This window comes from Gymnodraco acuticeps, unplaced genomic scaffold, assembly GCF_902827175.1.
Source record: "Gymnodraco acuticeps unplaced genomic scaffold, fGymAcu1.1, whole genome shotgun sequence".
Lineage (NCBI taxonomy): Eukaryota > Metazoa > Chordata > Actinopteri > Perciformes > Bathydraconidae > Gymnodraco > Gymnodraco acuticeps.
The window spans coordinates 1160353-1182152 of record NW_022991632.1 but is presented as its reverse complement, the minus strand read 5'-3'; the positions used below and the strand labels follow the sequence as shown (position 1 = coordinate 1182152).

The 21800-nt window shown below is 40.0% G+C and overlaps 2 protein-coding genes across 6 annotated transcripts in view; one reads left to right on the top strand and one right to left on the bottom strand.

Moving 5' to 3' along the window:
* Positions 1-1731: 1731 nt before the first annotated feature.
* dctn2 (dynactin 2 (p50)) lies at positions 1732-20141 on the bottom strand. 4 transcript variants are annotated; one of them, XM_034198365.1, is made up of 16 exons: positions 19872-20141; positions 19487-19555; positions 18623-18631; positions 17328-17333; positions 16399-16495; positions 15700-15761; positions 15492-15590; positions 14565-14725; positions 7523-7676; positions 7252-7317; positions 6986-7024; positions 6714-6791; positions 5336-5407; positions 4357-4459; positions 3253-3344; positions 1732-2515 (listed from the first exon to the last, which is right to left on the bottom strand). In XM_034198365.1, the coding sequence occupies exons 1-16, from the start codon at positions 19905-19907 to the stop codon at positions 2429-2431; spliced, it is 1230 nt and encodes a 409-aa protein (XP_034054256.1). In that variant the 5' UTR covers positions 19908-20141; the 3' UTR covers positions 1732-2428. The 4 variants fall into 4 exon arrangements, with proteins under 4 accessions (XP_034054256.1, XP_034054257.1, XP_034054258.1 ...); XM_034198366.1 differs by lacking the exon at positions 17328-17333; XM_034198367.1 differs by lacking the exon at positions 18623-18631.
* A 1123-nt stretch (positions 20142-21264) lies between these two features.
* Positions 21265-21800, top strand: part of kif5ab (kinesin family member 5A, b) — an 82324-nt gene continuing 81788 nt past the window's right edge. For both annotated transcript variants that reach the window (XM_034198390.1, XM_034198389.1), the window contains exon 1: positions 21265-21740. In XM_034198390.1, coding sequence (XP_034054281.1) covers positions 21612-21740 — 129 coding nt within the window. In that variant the 5' untranslated portion in view covers positions 21265-21611. The remainder of the gene's footprint in view (positions 21741-21800) is intronic.

Sequence of the window (21800 nt, the reverse complement as noted above, 5' to 3'; positions counted from 1 at the left end):
TAACAGATGGGGCTGACCCGATCTAGCTCACCCAAAATAGAAGGACAAATGTAGTATAACATGATATATAGTTCACGGTATGTCTCTGTGCTCATCTGGGGCATTCCCTTCTAAGTTAGAGCTCTGGATCTGGTTCCCTGAAAGTCGCACTTGATATGTCCTGTCCGAGCAGCACAGTATTGAACTCTTCTCCATTAGAGGAATCAGTAAGCTACTCAGCACTTAATCTTCCTCTGAATCTAAAAAAAAGATGTGATACAAGTCGCTACAACACTCAGCTAAAGAAGAAATACACAGGCGGTAACACATTTTTATCATATGTTGTGTCTGATTTAGATCCACATTCAGGAGCATGCATGTTAAAAAGGCTTATCAAGAAGAGGAGGATGTTATCATGAAACTAACCTCTAAAGATTACATGTTTATTTTGGCAGCTCTATAACGTACTCCACGTGTAGCGGCTTGTAACGGCAGTTACTTAACTCACATGAGCTGCTGCGTATTGATGACTCAGCAGAAACACCTGATACTTGCCCTACTGTACAGCACCTGTCTGTGCCTTTGTCTCTAATACTGTCACCTGACATCAAGCATGAGAAAGGATTGAATGTGTTTCGTAAAGCTTATAATGCCAGATGGTCTTGAGGTTGAGTTAAAAGATATTCACTGGTAATGTACTCTGTGAATTAAGTATCACTCTAGTGCTGATTCATTTAAAACCATCAATTTCATATTTCTGGACTGAATGCTTAATTGTCTATGTTGCTGTAGGTCTGTCATGGTCATGTTTTGTTTAAGTGTTTGCCTCTTAGTAAACTGATCTCATTATATTTTAAATACCGTTTCATAAAAATGTGTAATTGGGACTTTTTTTAAATGCCTGTATTAGATATTTGGCAGAAGAGAGAGATGGATGTAGACAGGCAATAAAGGTTCCTGTCTGGACATGTTCCGGGGATGTTGCCTTACATGGTTGGCCCCTAAAGCTCTTGGTCACCTCACATTTTATGATACTTGAAAGATAAATGTACTCTTTCCATTATTGGACATTTTATTTAAACAAAAAAATCCAGGTGGTCAAGAATGTTAAGTTAACAATTACCAATGTGAATACAAATAGCATTGATTTAATATTTTAGGTGTTTAGATGTATTTATTAAGAGGAAGTTGTATGGCAGCAAAACATTGTATATTAGTGTATAGCAGAATTTAACCTCGTTTGTGAGTCCATTTGGCATTATGTTTTCAAGCTGAATAACAGTGTTCAGCGGGATTTACCTTTTTTTTAATTAAATGCTATGCTGCCACCCAGTGTCCATAAATGAACACCACAATTCCTTATATATAAGAGCTAAACAAAAGGGAGGATGTTTTTCTGAATTATTTGTATTACAACCAGATTGGAATGAAATTAAGATGGGGATTTCAAATGTGTCACTCAAAGGTGGTTACATGATTAAGTGTCATGGCATCGTCTGATGACTCATTACTAGCAGAACGTGTTTTCATACATCAGTACGGTAACATTGCATCAGCCTATAAATTCATCCGACATTTCTGTTCAGGCGTCGGACAAGACAAATCCACATGCTCTGTTAAAAAGAAACTTAATAGAGTATATTAATAAAGACACTTTTGTCCATCCAACCAAAGCAGGTATAAAGTCGCCAGCTGTTAAAAGATTAATCATTGAAGTGTTCTTCTCATTATATCATAAAAAGGGAGTCGAGCTTATCGCACTTCGTTTTATTTATTGATCCGTTTCCATGACCACAGATGTACAATACAGTTGACTTGTAGGCAATGACAAAGCAGATTCAAAGTTTGTCCGTGGTGTCTGGTCTCAGTCATAATATAGTTATAAGCGACTGAGTGTGAAGAAACAATAAGTTACACAGGCATATTTACAAGCTGTCCTTCCCTGACTTGGCCCTGACCCTCGCACAAAGGCGCTCCAGCTACCACACTTTCTATACAGTTCAAAACACCTTACAAGTGTCATCCATCAACCCACCAAAACTGTGATCTATTTCATTTTAGCAAAGTTTAAAGTACAATTCGGCAATAGGCCGAGACGTTTTGAAAGGAATGGAGGAATTTCATAAGTTTAATACTAATAATTATAAAAACAACCCTAAAACTCAATAAGGTAAATAGGGGACTGCAATGCATGTATAGAGTGGACAAATGTGTTTTCATTTTATATCAATTTGATGAAAGGAAGAGGAAGGAGGGTGGACACGAACATTTGGTCTCCTTTTTTTTGTTATTCCAACTTTTCCAACATTCCTCTCAGTGAAAAAAAGGCAAAGTAGAGAGCATGAGAGGGACGGCCGGAGAGTTGAACCCCCCTCGGTGCTCTGCAGCCAGCTCATATTTGTCCATGTTCTACACTCTTCTCCTGGACTGGTCTGAACCATGCCGCCATTTATTTGGAGAGCTTCTTCATCCTCTCATCTAGTGCAGAAAAGTTCTCTTCTACAGCCCCCAGATTCTCCTTCATTGTCTGTTGAACCTGGGGGGAGGGGGGAAAAGAGAGTGAAGTTTAAGATCTTCATAGAGCAATGTGGTTCCAGGAGGCTACAGAAAAACACTGCTTCCTACAAAAGAAATGATGTTTTCTGTGAAGCCATGTCACTGATGGATTAAAACGAACCTTCAAAAAGCCAAAGGATGTTTCCCATCAGAATACAATGCAGTGGAAAGAGAGACTATACATCTTCTGACTACAGAAGATTGTAAGTTTCAGCAAAAAGAAGATGAAAGGCTTTACCTGAAAAGGCATCTATCCAGAAACCTTGAACTGTTGGGGCACAGGTTGACTATTGACTGAGGCTTTAGAGAGGTCTCCTTTGTTAGATTATTACTCTTGGCTATGAAAAGCTGCCTCTTATAACACTAAGTTTCATTGGAGGACACTTGATCATTTATTTGTAATAATCCAACCTTTTCAATGTGAAACGGCTTCAGTAGAAAAGCTACTAATCTTTCTAACTCTGAAGATATCGGTTATTTGATTGACTATAGAATGAGATCTGTTCTTGTAATATGAGAGCAATTGAAGACAAAGAGATTGTTTGAAATCTCTGAGTGTGCCCCCAGTGAGACAAGCATGCATTTCTACTGGCCTTGTTCATTTCAAATCGTCCTATTGTTGTAGCACGACGTGAACATTAAACTCTGCTAAAGTAAAATTCCGCACTAAATAGATGAATGTTGTCCCGAAGGTTTAAAGGAACCTGAACGTGTTACCTGTGTTAGCAGAGTGTTATTGTCCTTCAGAGAGTTGTTGATCATCTGCTGAGTGGTGTCCAGGTGGGTCAGCAGCTGGCCAAACTGCATCGCTACGAGACGGTGGGGGAGGAGGGGGAGAATCATGAGGCAAGAGTGAAGAGAAAGAAGATTTACAAATGTGTGGTTAAAAAACTTGCAATGTTGCCTTTGCTTTCAGTGAAGGGGAGTTAAGACAAATGTAACATGAAGCTGATTGCTTAAAAGATTATTTTAGTTTTCCCCCTTCTTCTCTAAAAGGGAACCGGAAAGAAAAAGAAAAATCAGTGCTGCTCGAGTTAAAAACCTTTTTGCTGCAGCCTGTGACAGATTGGTGCGATGAGTCGGGATGATAAATGACTCAGAAAGGAATTATCAATATAATCTATTAATGCCAAGGTTCTGCTTTCATGTGATAAATAATAAAAAGATGATAATGTGATATATAATATCATGCATCTCTTTCTCCCTGAGGGGGTGTTTAATAGTATTACTAGATTTAGTCTAATTCTATTACCATTTTGAGGCTCCCTTCGAGTGTTGCCCTTTGTTAGAATAGAATGCCATGGTTTAGGCTAATTCCATTATCCGTTTGAAACCCAATTTTCGCTTAGTTTTCATCTTTTGTCTCGCACTCAGACGCTCACCATTGCAAATGCAAATCTTCCCGGCCGAGTACTACTTCCCGGCACAGATGCTGTCTGAAATGTGATCGGGTTCACAGCCTGTTATGTTCTGTAGCTACAGTACACCCTACATATTTTGAATCTTTAATGCCATTCCCCACCCCCCACTAACCTACATACATCCTCTCCTTGAACTCTCATGGGTGTCATTCCAAGGTTCTCTTACCCTCACGTAAAATAATAGAAGATAAATTATCAAAGTTTCCATTGTTATGATCCTTATCCGCCCCTAGAGCAACATTGTTACAATGTTGGCAATATGATCCAATTTCTCAAAACCAGTGCATTCATATAATATTATGGGGTAAACTTCAACAAATAGTAGCATCTTGGGTTTTAGAGGATAACACTAGAACACAAAGCAAGTCTTAGGGCTAACACCTTGTTGGTTCTGTGTTACCTTGCTCATGCAGCTCCTTGACAGCGACCAGCCTCTGCACCACCTGAGGGACGGAGGTGGACATGGCGTCCCACTTCTGCACCACGTCGTAAAGCTGCGACACCTGCCAGGTAAACACATCCAGACACATTTAATATAAAGACGAAACCGGCCAGCAACAATAACAAGTCAAGTTATTCATCCATGGTCACAGGTTTGATCTGCTATAACTATTGTACTATAAGTGATACCTTATTTATTGGTATAATAAGAACGAGCAAACTTGACTTTAAAATGCTGTGCTAGCAAATAATAGGAATATCCGTGTTCCTCACACTGCTTGAAAATATCCCTTTTCCAATTCAAGCTGTTTTGTATGGAATGGTAATTGTGGGTCTAATGACTTCAAATACATAATGTCAAGTCATTAAGTCACACATCATATTTACAAAATCACAATAAAGTATAGCAATGTGAAATAACCTTAAGTATCAAGAAGAAACCACCGTGAATGATTTTGTTATTCACTGTGATGATTTAACTAACATGCCCTGCCCTCTACTGGCCTTATAAGTGTACAGCACTCAAGAACATTTACTAACAAGATACACACGTTGCCTGGAAATCATACTGATCTCACAGCAGATTCTCATGAAAAGCTGGAAAAAAGTTTATTTCATTACTAACTGAATTAACAAACTATCAAAAGGACTGTCTGGTGATAAGACTGGTTTAGCGCTGACTGCTTCATGCAATGTAATGCTTCACTGCTCTACAACTCAATGCTACTTTTGAGTACGTCTGACAGGCACTGACAAGTCCTTATAAAATGATTGTCGCTGAGCTGTCTGGATTATTACTATATTATACATTTCTGATAAAAGCTTGTTTTGATTTTAGGCACCTTGCAGCAGGGGGAATTGCTTTGTAAATTGTGTGAAAGCATCTGCGATAATTACTGCCCTTAGTTTGCAGTGATGGATGAGCAGGGATTACAAACCTTGTTTTGTGTCTCAGCGTCTTCAATGGCAGCCTTGTGTTTAGCGATCTCATTCATCTTCCCGAGGACACTCTGAATGGGAAAGGGACAAAAAGTAATCCATTCATTTTGATCGAGAGGTATTGTTTTAGAGGCATGCTGGTACATTACAGGAAAAATACATTTATATGATTAATGCTAATACTGTGACAAATTGACCGTTCCTCCAGAAGGAGCCACAGGTAACCCAACGTTATAGAAATATGGCATAATTTAAAAGTTTAGAAAGTACATTTTCAAAAGTTTAACACCACAAAGCAAATGCAGTGCTCACTTTCTTATCGAGTTTCAATAACTCTCCAGGGTGTGGGGGTGATTGAAAAAGAACAGCACCTTTACGGCCCGTCCACACAGCGGCGTGTGTTGACGCTTGGCGGTGGGCGTGTCTGAAGCTTGGGGATTTTTTGCGAGCAACGCGACCAACAACCAATCACATGAATCTCCCGCCCCCGACATACAAAGCAATAGCAATGTTAAAACGAAGTAAACTGGATATAAAATCCCCAAACAGGCAAAAACCTACCAGTTTCATCCACTGTCTCTGCCTCCTCCCTCCATGCCTGGTTCCTCCGGTTTGTATCCCGGTAGATGAACAGAGACTGATCAAACAGCACCGGGTGATTCACTACCGCTATAATGAATTTTCCCTCCATTTTTTGGAATATGAGGAAATGACCTGCGTAGTCTCTTCCAGCATACACGCGGTTTGATTGGCTAGCGCTTGTACTAGCAGATTTGCATAAACGGGATTTAATTGGCTGACGCCTCCGTCGAGGCGTCAAAAGTTGAACATTGCTCAACTTTTGAAGCCAGCAACGCCAGCAACGCTCCACGTCGCTTCCCAAAATGCAGTTCGGCTAAAAGTGACGTCACCCCATTCAAAGTGAATGGGCAGAAGCGTTGGAAGCTTCAACGCACGCCGCTGTGTGGACGGGCCGTCATAGCTGAAGTCTAAATATTAATAAAAGACTTTCTTGTCAACCTCTTGATTCATTTTAGCTGGCAGGATGCAGTAGGTAACACAAGTCAGAGAAAAGGCTGGTATCTGTCTTTGTTTTTAGATTTGAAAAATTCTTAGATGGATAAAATGCAATCTGATATAAGTTTTCAATAAGCCTCAGAATTGCAGGGACAGCTGTTGCACCTGGATGGCTCATCTCGACTGTACGGAACACAAATAAATGACACCTCGAGTTCATCCTTTTACCCCACCGTAAAAAAGCAAAAAAACTGTTATTTTGGTTTAAACACAATGCAACTGACTTGACTATCTAAATCAAATCCACTCTACTCTACTCTACTCTACTCTACTCGTGCTGGGGTGGGGTGGATTAGTTACCTGCAGTCTGGCCTCCACTTGATCCAGAGTAGCAGAGTCCAGAGCGCTGACCCTCGCCTGCAGCAGCTCTATGGTGTCCTGATCAAAAAGAGCACACGTTCACAGTTTATTTAGAAAGTTAGGAACAAAACTTTGTGTTCTCACTGCTGGCACAGCAACATCAACAAACTTTGAGGAACTGATGTCACTCATCTTTGAAGTATGACCCAGTTCTCTGGCTGCACATCAGATGCACAGAGTTATGAATACAGCCACAGAAAAAGGAGTCTTACCATCAAACTGCCTCCTTGTACGCCAGCACTCAGAGGTCCCTGCAACATAAACACAAAGAGGGAATATCAATGATAAAAGGAAAGAATTAAACCACCCTTATCATTTACATAAATCAAGTGTGAGATTGTATTTCAGTGACATTGAGTGGATGGTTACACGGCAACAGGAGCATGGAAATTCGACTGGTGTGAGTGTGAAAGAGAGGAGGAGATGAACAGAATCAGTGTGAATGAAAGCGAGGTGTGTGTGCAAAGACTGTGTGTACCTGCTTGTCTGATCCTGAGCCAACAGCCATTTCCAGCTCAGCTAGACGCTTCTCCAGTTCCGCCATCTACAAGGCAACACATGGTGGTGAAACAGATCCCACAAGACACGCAAACAAACATCCACGCACACACACTGTGATTTGTCTCCCTTATTTGCCATCAAATATTCTGACATTCCTCTCATGAGAATGAAAACAGAAAAACACGACAGGCTCATTTGTCGAGTGCACTCATCCCAGACACTCGACTCCGCTTCCCTTTCCACTTTACCTTGGCAGACTCATTGAATTTCTCCTGCTCCGGTCTGCTGTGCAGCTCGTACAGAACCACTCCATCTGGGCCCTTCGCTGAGGCCGTGGGCTTGCTGTCTCCTGCAGAGCTGCCACGGCTGCCCTTGGCCACTTCCAGCTGGGTGAGCAGACGCCTGGGGGAAGGGAGGGAAAGGAGACACAAAAGGTGTTTAATATTGTTATTGGCTCCATGTGCTGCTGTGCCCACTGCCTCTCTTTTGTTACAACTCTTTTCAAGCTTTGTTATCAATGGCAAGGTCGAGGTGAGACTGCAAAAACTGCAAATCTAACCAAGTGTAATAATCTTATATTAAGATTCTAAATCTAAATTTGTCTTGATTTGAGTTTAAATAGCTTATCTAGTGCTTTCTAAGGAAGATCTTTTGACTTAATTCAAGTAAATGTTACTTGCCTAGTCTTGATAAGCAACTTTGTCTTTATTTTAGTTATGTTTAACTAGATACAAGGGATCTGTCTATAAAACATCCACTTCAAGGCTATAAAGCCTTATTTTAAGCACTAGTATGGCAAGAAAAAAAAATCGAATTTCAAGCATCAGCTCTGTGGCAAGTCATTTTCCCAGCTGGTATAAAGACAGTAAAACACACAATTCAAACAAGAATAGTGAGGCTTAACATCTCTTTTAATGATAATCACAAAATAATCATCATAACACACTCTCCTAAAGGATATGGACCAGAATAACTGATGATATGCATGACGGTCTCTTATTATCTATGGCATAAGCAATACTGGACAAAGAACAATACATCTTAATTTCTGAGGTTGTGGTGCCTTTCATATATCACACCAAACTTTTTCAAACAATCCATGCCACATTACACATTTAAACATGAACAGCTTAACACACCAAGTATGGCTGAGCGATATGGATAACAAAAATAAATATCACAATATATCTTTGACTCGAGATTGTAGGGGTGACTGTCAGTGCTTTCACACACACCAAGAGACCTTCATTTATCACCAGCATAACAGCTCAATTCCATAACATCATTGAGGTTGTACTTAATTGGAACATATTGGTGGTCTTTAAAAGTAACTGCATAATAAGCTGTAAAATCAACTAGCTTCTCAGCATCAACTACCTCTGTGGCTTGTGCAAGATCAGGGATGTCTACTTCATATGCAAGCAAATCTTTGATGAAGCCCAAAGTGTCATAGGGCTGATATTCAAAGCAGTATAAATAAGTGTTAACCAGCCAGATATCTTTGATTAGCCCAAATACTGGTAGATGCTGGTCATTAAAACCACTGATTATCAATGACTTATGACTCGTATACTTGTTCCCATTAAGGATAAGCCACTTGAATGACACAACAGTTTGCACGTCACTAGTACCAATGTAGTCTCTCAGTTTCGACAGTATATAGTCTGTGTTTACAACTTCAGATGTTGGGCCCAGTTCCTTCTCATTTGAAAAAAATGGGGTGTTGCCTTCCATTCACATTGTGAGAGCATTCAAACCTCTGATTGTGCTGAACTAATGTCTTACAAATGTTCTTACAATTTAATTTTGAAGCCCAGCGCTTAAAAAAACCCTGTTTTGATTCAAATCTCATACACATGTGTCTAATCATAGGACCCAAAGCCATAATTTGTGAAGGAAGATGAAGCAAATGATGTTGTTTTGGTATAATGTTGTTTTCTGGGAAAAGCTGCTGCAGCTTAAATGATTTCAAATGCTGCTCTATCAATTCTTTAAGCCTTGCAACTGTTGTAAGTGAGATGACTGGTGCAAACAGGATCTGTGTTATCTCTACCAATTCAATGATGAACTGCACAAACAAACTCTTTGACGTCATTTAGCAAAAATGGCAATATTTTCAAAAGGATAAGCATTTGTCCTGAAGATTGTTTTAGTCTGTTATCATTTGAGGTCAATGTAGAACCAGTGATGGGACATGGTCTGTCTCTTAGATCATGAGGTGAGTAAGGGAAACAGACCATAGCTGAATTAAATGCATCCAGTTCTATCTGCCCACTAAGAATGAGATGTTTTAGCACACATTTGATCTCCATAGGGGCGACTCCTTCAAGAATAATATGCATAATATCTGTTGGGACTGCTCAATAAGATTGAAGCCAGGAAAATCACACAATCTACTTTTTCTGTTGATCCCATATGTTGTTTTAAATTGTTCTTTACAAAATCTGTGCTGGCCTTCTCAATATCAGAACACTGGCACAGATGTCGCTCTACTGTTCTTTTGTTGAAAAAATTCTCATCAAAGTTATTTTTCATGTCATCTGCATTACACTCACAATGCTTACATTTACAAAGAGCAAAACCAACACCCTCTTTAAAACCTGCAAACTCATGTTGAGCCAATGTATCCCCACAAAGGGAAACCACAGCACCATACATGATCCTCTCACCAACAGCTGTTTGGATTTTAACACCGTGGTACAACACATCTAAATCTTTTTTGATTCTATCTAAAATCACATCCACACCACACTGAGACAGCTCACTTGATTTTGCAATGGCTAGCAATCTAATTGCAGACAGATTTGATCTATACTTAGGATCTATATTTCCTAAAGTGTAATAAACCATTAACAGTTTGTTCTTTCTTGCATGTGCTCCAAGTGGATTGCATATTTCAATTTCGTCAGTATATAAAATTATCTGCAAAGCGGAATGTCTGACGGAGTACAGTGGGTGGTCCCGAAGAAGTTCACCATCAACTATATCTATAAAAAAACCTCTTTACACCTCTTAGGTATGGAGCTTATCATTGTGAATATCCGGGGATCAGAAAACAACTCCTCGAAGCTCTTGAATAATGGCACATAATAAAATGAGTTAGTTTTAATGGTAAGAGCTCTTGAAATTGTTTTCTTAGTTCTATATGCAGTTCGTGATATGACTACCTCCTCAGGCTCAACAGGGTTAAACAAATGCCGAATGCTACTGTCCTGTAGATGCGTAGATGAGAATTTTGAGAAGGGGTCTTTAAAGTCATCAAATACTAATAGGATTTTATTATTTTGTATTATTCTTGCGTAATATCTTCATCATCCATCAAGATTTGAGAGTTCCTAAAAAGTCACTAACTGTAATAAAACAGACTGAAGGGCAGAGTGGGCATTCTTCTAGATTCTAGAGAAAGGTACAATAGGAATTGACTTGCTCAAATGTGCAAAATTACTAACACTGCAGTAGGGGTTCGCTCAGATTTTGAGCTATTATGAGAATTCCAAGAATATAGAGCAGGGGTCGGCATACCCTGGCACGCGTACCAACATTGGCACGCGGCACCGTAACCAGTGGCACACTAGGAATAAGTGGAATAAGTGTGCAAAATATTTAAATTGTATTTTCGGATCCTGAACGAGCCCGCCGCCAGAGCGCGTCTCCCCGTTACCTGCAGAAGGAAGCCATGCACGCAACGCAGCCCCGCTCTCTTTAACTCCCGGTGACTTTCTGCCGCTTTCCTCCGTGGTGCTGATCGTTTCACCACAGAGGAAAGCACTTCACTAATTGCAGTACCCATAAGGAGCTGTACAAATGCCGCAGTTTTTGCGTGGCTGTGTCTTTAGTTGAAAGCCCAGTGGCGATCTGCTCATGGAAATAATATGCTACAAAGGGGCGGACTGGCCATCTGTGTGTTGAACTTTCCTGTTGGCTCCCAGACCGTAGTCGAGGAGGGCAGAGCTTCAGGTTCAATAACCCACTTTAGCTTAAATGACTGGAGAGAGGCGAGCTCTTCTTGGGAGGCCGTTGCATTTATTTAGCTGTTTTTCTGTTTCACAAAATACATCACAGACCTGTTTTTCTGCTTCCTCGTTTCACTTCCAGAAACATACACACGCTCCCTCACTGTCGCTCTACCATCCACACACACACATGCACAAGCCACACCCCTCTCTCTTAAAGGGACAGCGATCTCATCTCACTCTGCATGACCCTAATATCATAACATGTGTGTTCTGGAGAATCACAGAACGGACGATCGTCCTTATTATTATGCCGTTTAAACTAATTATTTAAATGTGTTTGTTAAATTCGGCATCATGTAAGTTGCGCTGACAGGTCCACACACTGCTTCCCCGCAGCGAGGCTCCCCCGCCCTCCTGCTGATAGTTGACGAGCGTCAAGCACCTCAACCCCCCCCCCCCCCCCCCCCCCCGTTGATAATTCTCGATCGTTGGCACGCTGATAACAATTTTTTTTTTTAAATGGCACTTCATATCAAAAAGGTTGCCGACCCCTGGTATAGAGGCATGGGACATTACATCTATGTCTAGTGATAGTCATGCTCATGCTCAATTGTTTGTCCTAAAGCCTTGGATACACTGCACAACTTTTAAAATCTTAACAGATTATGAAAAGACAGGCCATATTACACTAACTGACTGAATTTTGTAGATTTTATTGATTTGATTGTTTACCTGTTTCTGATGAACATTGCTAGTCTAAATGTTAAGCAGAATGGGAGTCTGAAATTGTTTGCTGTTTTCTCTGTATCAAAGTTCTATTGATTTTTACACTCAGGATTTGGACGAGATGGGCTGAATTCTAGAGGCAGGCAACAAGAACTTCACTGACCAGATCAAAGCCAGATGGGAAAGCTTTTGCGAAAATACGCTGTTCTTTGGAGTGTGGAACAAGTCGTTGAAGCCACCAATGGGTCTGGATAAATGTAAGCATAATGCAAATATAGATAACACTGATGTTTTATAGGTTGGGGGTGACCATTTAATGGCTGCATGGGATGTGATTGTGTTATTTTCATTATTTTGATAGGACAGGATCTCCTTTTTGATGACTGAATTATGGCAAAATGGTAGTTATAAGGTAGTAGTGGTCACTAGAGGGTTTAAACACTACTACCTTATGTCATGTATACAGGTGACCCTTATTGTTTTGCTTTCCCTTGTGCAACTGACAAGTGCTTTTTATATCCCCTGCAGTGAAAGTGTCAGGGATATTATAAATTCACCCCGACCGCTGCCCCCCCCACTATCCAGCCAAACGTTCAGTTTGCTGATCCAATAACTGCAATCGTTTTTATTTCACTCTTTCATTTCGCTGTGCACATTCAATATCCCTAGGAGAACCGTTTGATTTTGGTGATCCCACGCTCTCTGTCTTAGCGCAACATTCAGGCCAATTTTGAAAAAGTTTATGTACAATTTCCCAAGGTGACACTAAAATTCATGTTGCTTCAGGGATACAGACATACACTGTCGTTCACCAACAGCATAGTTTTTCCATGATTAGCTTATACTCCCTTGGGCTCTGCACAGAAATATGTTTTTGCTTTTGTGCTTACTTTTCAGTTACACAACACTTAATGTCAAAGTGCCTAATAAAACAAGCACAATGCATTTGATTATGTATCCATATTGTTTTTCAGCTGGACAAGCGATTGCTTTGATGAAGGCACTTCCCTCAATGTTTCCTTCCCCAACTGCCCCACCCAAAAAGCTTGGGTCAGCAAGTGAGGCACTATTCCATGTTCTTGAGGTGAGTCTGAGTCAGTATCAGTTCAACTGAAATAAAACTTGATATGCCCTGAGGTTTAATTTTGTTCTACTTTTTGTCTCTACTTTGTTGCTCTCAGCCATCTGAGGACCCCAATACGTTTCTCCAGAAACGGCCCATCACCAGTCCAGTCATCCTAGACTCTACTAACCTCCTCCTGGCTGTTGGCAAAATACCACTGATGACCCTACCTAGGGAAATGATGCACGAGGCTCCACTCATCCTGATGGGGTGTTTTTCCACCTTCCACCTCACCTACCCCAAATGTGTTGCTACTCTCCTATCCGTCATCCAGACTGAGGTACTGAAGGACAGTATTCACGAGCGTGACCTTACTCATTCATACAAAAAAGCAATGGGCAGAATTCACAAAAAAGTAAAGAACTTGAATTCTGTGTCCAATGTTTGTCAGTTCTCTGAGGATGTATACATGTTGAAGAGCTTTGTTCATTTGAAAAATGATCCTGTTTGTTATGGACTGACTGAATAAAAACGTGTTTTTTGAAAGAATTGTCATGTTTACTTATTTTAAGAGCATGTGTTCTAATTTAGCTCCCCTACAAACAAGAATTTCATTACATGTAACTTGTTATCGCTTTTATCCAAAGTGACTTACATACTCAATATGTGGGCAATCCCCAAAGGAGCACTTTGGGGTGAAGTGTCTTCAGGGACATGCTGACTGCAGTGGGGTTTGAACCTATGCTCCCCTGATCCTAACACCAACGCACTACCCACTGCGCCACACGCCTCCCTAAATTCATAAATCTCATTTTAAGTAATTCGATGCTAAAAGTACCCTAGTTTTGAGTGATAATAGGCTTCTTTTGCATTAAATAGGCTTCACTAGATTGCTTGAAATTAGTCTTTTTAATCTTATTTTAAGATTGTATGTGCTATAATGATAGTCAGACAGCCTGACTTGTTTTAAGACATCTTATCAAGTGAAATTTGCTTACTGCACTGGCAGCCAAATGTGCTTGCTTTAAGTGCAAGCATGCTTATATCTAGAACGTTTGGCCTTACATTTGACAGGGCGTTTTTGCAGTGACCTTTTCATTGCCCTTCTCTCACTGTCTCTTTCTATCTCTACCTTCAGTTGTGGACCGACAGTATCTTTTCAATCTCTCTATGGCCTCTCTCTGCTAATCTCTCACCTGTATTTATGTCCCTTCCTCGATCATCTGTGATTGGTTCTTGTGCTCCCTGGGTAGTGCTACACCAAGATAAGGGGGTTTATGTGAGCAATTGATAGCAGCTGCACTGCCTTGCCCTAGTTGCTCTACGACTCCCTTTAATCTGGGTTACACAAGGCTCATTCAAATCAATTCCCCTTTCTCTTCCCTCCAACCATCTTTTGTTGACTCTCAGGCTTCATTTTTCCCTCTCAGCTCGTTCCATCCATTCCCTGTCTACTACCTTATCTCTCTGTCAGGGTCTCAGGATTCTGACTCCAGATGCTTGTGCCTCTAGCTTTTTTTGTCTTCTCTTGCCCTCTCAGCTCACCTGGCCAGCGCTCCATCAGGGTCAGCCAGGTTGATGTGTGCCTGTGGTCCCAGCAGTGAGTCCAGGTGGGCAGAAACCAGCTGCTGTTTGAGCTGCGCTGCCTGCTGGGCGAGGACCACCGGGGTCAGGCGCTCCTCCGCATTGCTATCCTTTGTGGCAGCCTTTAAACAGACACACACCACGGTCATTGAGTTAATGAGTATTTTCAGTTGCTTTCTTTAAAACAATGCAGAGGCTGATGAAATCGATGGCTGGAAGTCTGTCCAGGCCAGCCAGGTATGTTATTCACAGAGAAAATGTGTTCCATGACAACATCAACAAAAAAGAAATGTATTAATGTAAGCATGCACTTTTGTAAAAGGCATATGAATTCGATTTGTTCTGCTATTTTATTTGAGACAAAAAGCTCTTCCATGTTTCAATATTTTGGGTAAGAATTGGCTTTTCTAGGCAGCTACAATGGTTAACCAAACTAAATAAAAAACAGTTTTCTTCCTTCTTTTACTTTTCAGATTAAGGTGTTTTCTGCATGATAACATAGCACAATATCATCAACCAAATGTCATTTTATTAATTAATCTGGTCTATTTTAGTAAATAACAGTCGACTTTCTCCATTCAATACCCTGACGAATGGCAACACATTATGTGGATAAAGTCATTTATTTCAATTACTCCAATGAGAGCCAATGAAATCTCTTAGAATTTGGTGTTGGGAGCAGAGGACTTTTCTCTGTGCTTATTCAAGTCCATGACACCCAAGGTTGGATAAGTTACTCAGTTAAGGACTCCAAAAAAGTCGGAAAAGCAATACAAAACTAATTTCCAGGGCAAATTTAAGGCTTCGGTGCACACATGATATAAAGCTAACGTCTCAGTAAGAACGGGGGTATACATATTCCACCTTGGTGTGTGTGTGTCAGTTCACCTGAATGGTGTCCACCTCCTGAGTGAGTTCCTGGATCTCGTTGACCAGACGCTGGTACTTCTGCTGAGGTGTCTCCTTCACTCCACAGCCCTCTCCAAGCTTAACAAGGTTGCAGAGAAATGGTATGAATATTACACAACATCAGAAAACACCTCCTAAAAGATTAAAAAGCAAAGTAATGAATTTGTGCTGAACAGAGTGTACTCACAATTTCAAATTCTCCTGACTCATAGCCCACTCTTCTGCTTCTACTGATTCTGTCTGAGAAGTCTGTGAACAGGAGACAAAGGAAAAAATGAAAAAATAAGCAAACTGGTTGTAGGTATCAAGCCAGAGCCAGAAGAAAAATGGGATGGACTTGTTTTCTTGCACCTCCAGCAGAACATCATGAAATAATTTATATTTCTTTATCCATTAAAAGTATTTAAAAGCTTTTCTAGAAAGTTGACAGTATTGTTAAGTTAGTATTAATAATGAACTGGTCACAAGACTGGCATATAAGTCAACCAGAAACAAACAAAAAACACAACGTATTTGTATCTAAAAGCAATGCAGTGTAACAGCAGAGCTTCATAATACCTCCATAATGATTATAAAACATAATAATAAGTAAGTCTTTTTGAAATTGCTTTAAAGAGGTGTTGATTCAATGTTATGATGATTTAGGTGACTGCCATTTGCGGTGCTGTTGAACTGCAATGCATTCTACAGACAAGTATTTCTATTTTTTTGTCCACCACATCTAAATTAAAAAAGGCAGGATAGTTAGAGAAACACCTCTGTAAACCACAATAGTTTAGGAATATGTTTTTATTTGTTGAGTCTCTCAATCTATATGATTAGTAAAGGTGATGGTACCCTTCAAAATCTTTTGACAACAGTAATGTATTTTCCACTATGAACTGACCGAGCCCCTTGGCGTTGACATGCTTGTCCTTGAACTTGTCATAGGCTGCGTTGGGGTTGACCACAATCCTCTCCACACTGTCACTGCAGAGCTCCTCCTGTCATTGAGATACCAGGAAGAACATCAGATCAATATAATGACAATCTTAAAACTGAATGTTATTCTTTACAGACAGAAACGACTTGAAAAATTGCCTTGGCTTACTGAGCCAAAAGTCTCAAAGCCCCAGGTAGACTTGAAATATGTTGACAGGTTGGTAAGATCTGAGAGGAAATGCAATACTTGATCATTGCCCGAAAGTATGATTAAAAAGATGATGAATTATTTGGTTTAGACAATTGTATAATTGCTTACAAAAGTGATATACCCTCAGGAATTAAAGTCATTGTAGCCATGAATCATGAAAATCTGCAAGAGCTTCCGGACAACATTTGAACCAGATTCATTTCAACATAATTTAAAGTACCAGCAGGCAAGAGACAAATGTGAAAATGATATCACAGCTTTACCCAGGCCTGATTGAAGAACTTTAATGTTTGAAAAGGTTTAGCTTTTATAAGAATGTGTCAGCTATACAGTATGGTATAAGTCTACTATGCACTATTAAATCAATGTTATGTGAAAGAAAAGCAGGAAGCCACTAACACCTAATAGACGGTATTTTGATTAGTGGTTCTGGGGAAGAAAAAAACAAACGTGCATCATTTGATCAAAACTTCCTATTGATCAATTACGATGAACTAGAGGCTATGGGCAAGATTAAAACACAACTGACACATACAGGTAGATGACATGAGTCTGGGCTCACACACAGATTTGGATTTTTTTTTTAAAGGCAGACCAACAAAAAACACACACACACACAAGACAGTTTCACAGATGTTAGGAAGAGGAGGAAGAGTGAGGAGGGGGGTTAGTCAGGCTCTTACCAGCTCCTTGGGTTTCCAAAGAGAATTAGAGAAAGTAACGGACGAGCAGAGGGAGAGAAAAAAGTAGGGGGGAGAGAGAGACAACACAGATTAATGTGGTTATCACATGCCATGCACACAGGAACAGTTGGCCAGGGTTCGGGGAAAGATAAGAAAGAAAGCAGTGTTCTGAGAGTTGCTGCTAAAAACCCTGGAGGCACTCTACTCAGACTGCTCTCTCAAGTTCTTTCTCTCTTCCCCGAGTCAGGGTGGTAAGACGGTCCATTTACACAAACAAGCCCCTGTCTCCTTTGATGCCACACTGCACTTTTATATGTAGTGGGATCATATGCCCTTGTGGAGGGCATTGTGGGTCTTTCAACATTAAGCTATCAATGCAGGGGGGTTGGCAGTTTAAAAACAATCCATGATTCAAACTGAAGGGTAACAGGAGGTTGTAGGGTGATTAAAGGGAGTCTAAACAACAGGTCTAAAAAACCCATTCTGTTACACAAATTCTAATCATCAAACATCATTCATCAGGGTGTGTAATTCCTAAAAAAACATGCTAAAGGAATTTGCTAGACTAAGCCAAAGCTGTTAATGAAGTGTATCCAAGTTAAAGTCACAATTACACAGTGTGATTTTAGGGGTGTCCGAGACAAATTGCTATTATTTCTTTGGTCATCAATGCAAGAGGGAGGTCAATGCTGTAAGGTGAGACATGTCTTATCAGCTGATGGTAGACTTAGAACATTGATGAACAAGGAAAGTCTGTGGCAAAGGTCTGAGAGTGTCAAAAATGTGGGAATAAATTCTCTATATGGTTTTGTTAAGATGATACAAGTAAAGTAATAGGCATTATCTAAAAATGTCTTGAATTTGATCATGTACAGTCCAGCACAAATTCTTAATTATTAACATTATAACATTAAACCCCAATATATCCAAGCATGACATGCAAAGAACCTTCAAGATGATATCACACAGTGTATAAGGATCTTTAAAATACCCAGTTAGTCCAAATAATGTGGTTAGGCAGGAAGTGACTGTTAAACATGAAGACAGGTTTAAAAAAAAAAGAATATATCAAACAAAATAGAGAAACACTTTTCTTATTATAGTGCTGCTGAAGACCCATCAAACTAATTATTCCCTTTAAATTGTTTAATTGAAACAACACAAATAAGAGGAAAAGATTCAATTTCCTGTACTTCAAAACAATCAAGAAGTGATGAATTACAAAACAAAAAAGGGCCACCCATGCATACAAAGCATGGCATTAAGCTCACAGAGTAAAATGGAGCCAGTCTTACTTGTACAAGCTAGGCTCCGAGGAGGGGTAGGGAAGAGTCAAAACAAGGGCAAGGGTAAGGGTAAGGGAAGAGCGAATGGGGAAACATGGAAGGGAAAAGGCCAATTAGGAATCAATCTGCTGGACAGTACCGTCCAGACATTTAACAACAATGTTAGGCCAGCCTCCCTTAACTGTTTGCATAGTATTTTAGAAAAGGACTGCTAAAAAATATTTGATCCTAGCAACGCCTCCCTAACTCTGCTTATGTTACAGTTAATGGCAGTGAGAATAGACTTTTCATTGAGTCACAAGACCATCATCATGACATAGTTATAAACCCCCACAGTAGGCCCATGGATGGCATTTATTTTGAGTTTTTCCATCTATTTTATACGTGTCTTCCCTTTGTTACTCACTCATCTTGATGTATAAAAAGGACAGCTATTCTTATATGTATAATATATGGAAGATAAGTAAACTGAACAGGGTAATTGACATTTTTTTATAGAATATTAACAAAATAAACATTTCTCTAGAAACATAGGCTTTTCCTATATATTAGAACGTTTTAATTAAACAAATAAAACCAAAAGCTGATCAAACATGTGATCTTAAAACGTTTAGGATCAGGCTTTATTTTTTTTAATATGCAAACATAAGGATATAGTTTAATTGGAATTTCACAATTATTATATTACGGGTAAGCTGCAATGAGTGCCTTTTCGTGTATTTAGTAATAGTTAGCCAGGCAATTGCGTGTTCAGGTGTTTAATCACAGCAGGGATAATGCAAACCTATCGCAGTAAATGTGTCATATATTTCCGTTATATAAAGTGTCAACACTCGTTAGCTAGTTTGGTTAGCAACGGAAACGTCAACTTACCGACTCAAACTGAGCCTGGTCATCTTCTGGTAGGTCACCGGTCTCGTACACGTCCGGTTCATTAAAGGCCTAATAAAACAGGTAAACAATATTAGGTTAACAATATCAAACGATCAGATATTACGTTTATTGTCAGTAGCTTGGCCAACGCCCCGGCCCATTCAACACCACGTATATGCTAGCCCTTGCTAGGTGGCTTGTATCATTAGACAACACATTAACAATTGTAGCGACTACACATCTACGATAACTAACGCTAGTTAAAAAATGACACGCAGATGAAAGAGTAAACAGCACGGATGTTTGCTAACTCAGGTGTCACAGCTCAGAGCTAGCATTGCTAGTAGCAATCTAGCTAATCTGTCTGCTAGCTGTATCCACTTACAATTCCTGGCAAGTTTGCGTATTTAGGATCAGCCATTGTAAGCGGGATGCAAAGACGAGGTCAACAAACAACTATAGAATGTAATAATTCTACTTAATTATTGTCTATTATAGATTAAACTAATCTAATTGTAACAAAAGCTAGCGATAGATGAGCCAGCAGTCTCTCAGCCGGCGGAGGTTTCCAAGCTGATCTGGTCACTAGCTTGAGATGACAGCGTGTGCGTTTGTTTTCCTGCAGTCGAAGGCGGACGGGCGGGGAAGTACTCGCTATGCCAATAGGAAAGCGCTCACCGGTGTGCAGAAACCAACAAAACAAGCCCTACCAATACATTTGAGCGTTTGTGCAATTGTAGGCTACGTCCTATTGCTGTTGCTTACCATCGTTTTTTTTGTTTGTTTATTATCAAACAAAGAATTGGTTGGGCGCATTCATTTTGCAAAAATGAACTGCCTTCAACAACACTATTCTTTTTTTCAAAATATATTTGGCAGAATTTAGCAAAGTCGTCACATGGTGGCGCTAAAAGTACAGCCAACAACTCAGTCAATGGGCCAAAGACGGTCGATTGTGAAGATGATCACTCTGTCGGTCAAAATTCAAAATTATCTACCTTATCTAAAAGCATTGATAAAGTATGAATGGGTAATGTTGTATGTTACTTTCTTATGTTTAAAATAATAATGATTAAAACACATAGAAAAAAAACGATAGGCTATTGAATAATAATTAAAACACATAGAAAAAAAACTATATTGAAACTACATAATAAGCACTCATAGTCTTCTGTTTCCTGAGACAAATGTGTTAAATGCTATAAAACAGTTGTAATAGTATACATTTGTCGAACTGTGTTTCGTAGTGCATAGCCCTTGTAGCCTATAGCTATTTCAATTCCTATAGCCTAAGTGTTAAACATGTTAGTGTTGAGCACATTTCTTTTTGTATCTGACTTTCTCAGCTCTGATGAATGTGCAGTACATCAATGGAGAACCCTCATTTAATGACAAAAACGATGGAGCCTTTGTTTGGTTCCTACATGACTGCCCATGCAAAACAGCATTGCCATGACTACCAATCTGGTGAAGACGTGGACAAAATTGTTAAATTCTGGACCTAAAAATTACTGGCCACAAAACAAAATCAAAAGATGCAATAAGGAACACCTTCAGCTTGTTGTGCTCAGTGTTCAATTGTTAAAAGTTAACTTCCATGTCAATCCCAGTTAAAATTCAAATTGGCTGAGGAAATAAGTAGCAGAGTTGGAGCTCTCCTCCTCAGTGGTGCTGATGGGAGGATTTGAGTCGCTACTTTCCAAACCCCGCCCCCACTGAGAGAGCAGTGATGACGGAGAGGCATGCTCCCGAGCAGCCTGCAGCCTATCCAGACACTGCCGACCGGACCGGGTTGGAATATACTCACATTTACAACTCTCCATCTGTTCTCCTACGCGAGTTTGGTTTGAGGGCTTTTGAAACTAGAATCACTCCGAACGGGTTGTTTTTGCTTGTGATTTCTTTAATGAATTTGTCTCTAGTAGCTATCTCCCAAAACTAGTGGGTGTCCATTCATCCAAATGTTTCGCCTGCCGGTCTCGCTTTGCATGTAGCCGGTGGTTTCAGCCTGCGCCCAGGTGGTTCACGCGAATTTGCGACGGGGATTTTATTTGTCTTTATATTTGTTGGATAGAGACATCCCTTTTTATTTATTGGAAAGCGTGTACACTATTTTTCCCCAACAATGGCTGATGCTAATGCAGAATGCAATATCAAGGTGTTGTGTAGATTTCGTCCTCTGAACAAGTCCGAAATTATCCGCGGAGATAAATTCATCCCAGTATTTCAGGGAGAAGACACTGTCATCCTGGGGGTGAGTTAATTCTAACCATCTCCTTCCCTTTTTCCTCCTTTCCATGCAGTCGGTGCACGC

Excerpts from the sequence above, each read along its gene's own strand:
- dctn2 (XM_034198365.1), bottom strand. The coding sequence starts at position 19,907 with ATGGCTGATCCTAAATACGCAAACTTGCCAGGAATT. Across the intron at positions 7,025-7,251 it reads GCTCAGGATCAGACAAGCAG|GGACCTCTGAGTGCTGGCGT; the intron begins GTACACACAGTC and ends TTTATGTTGCAG. Across the intron at positions 6,792-6,985 it reads TACAAGGAGGCAGTTTGATG|GACACCATAGAGCTGCTGCA; the intron begins GTAAGACTCCTT and ends CTTTTTGATCAG.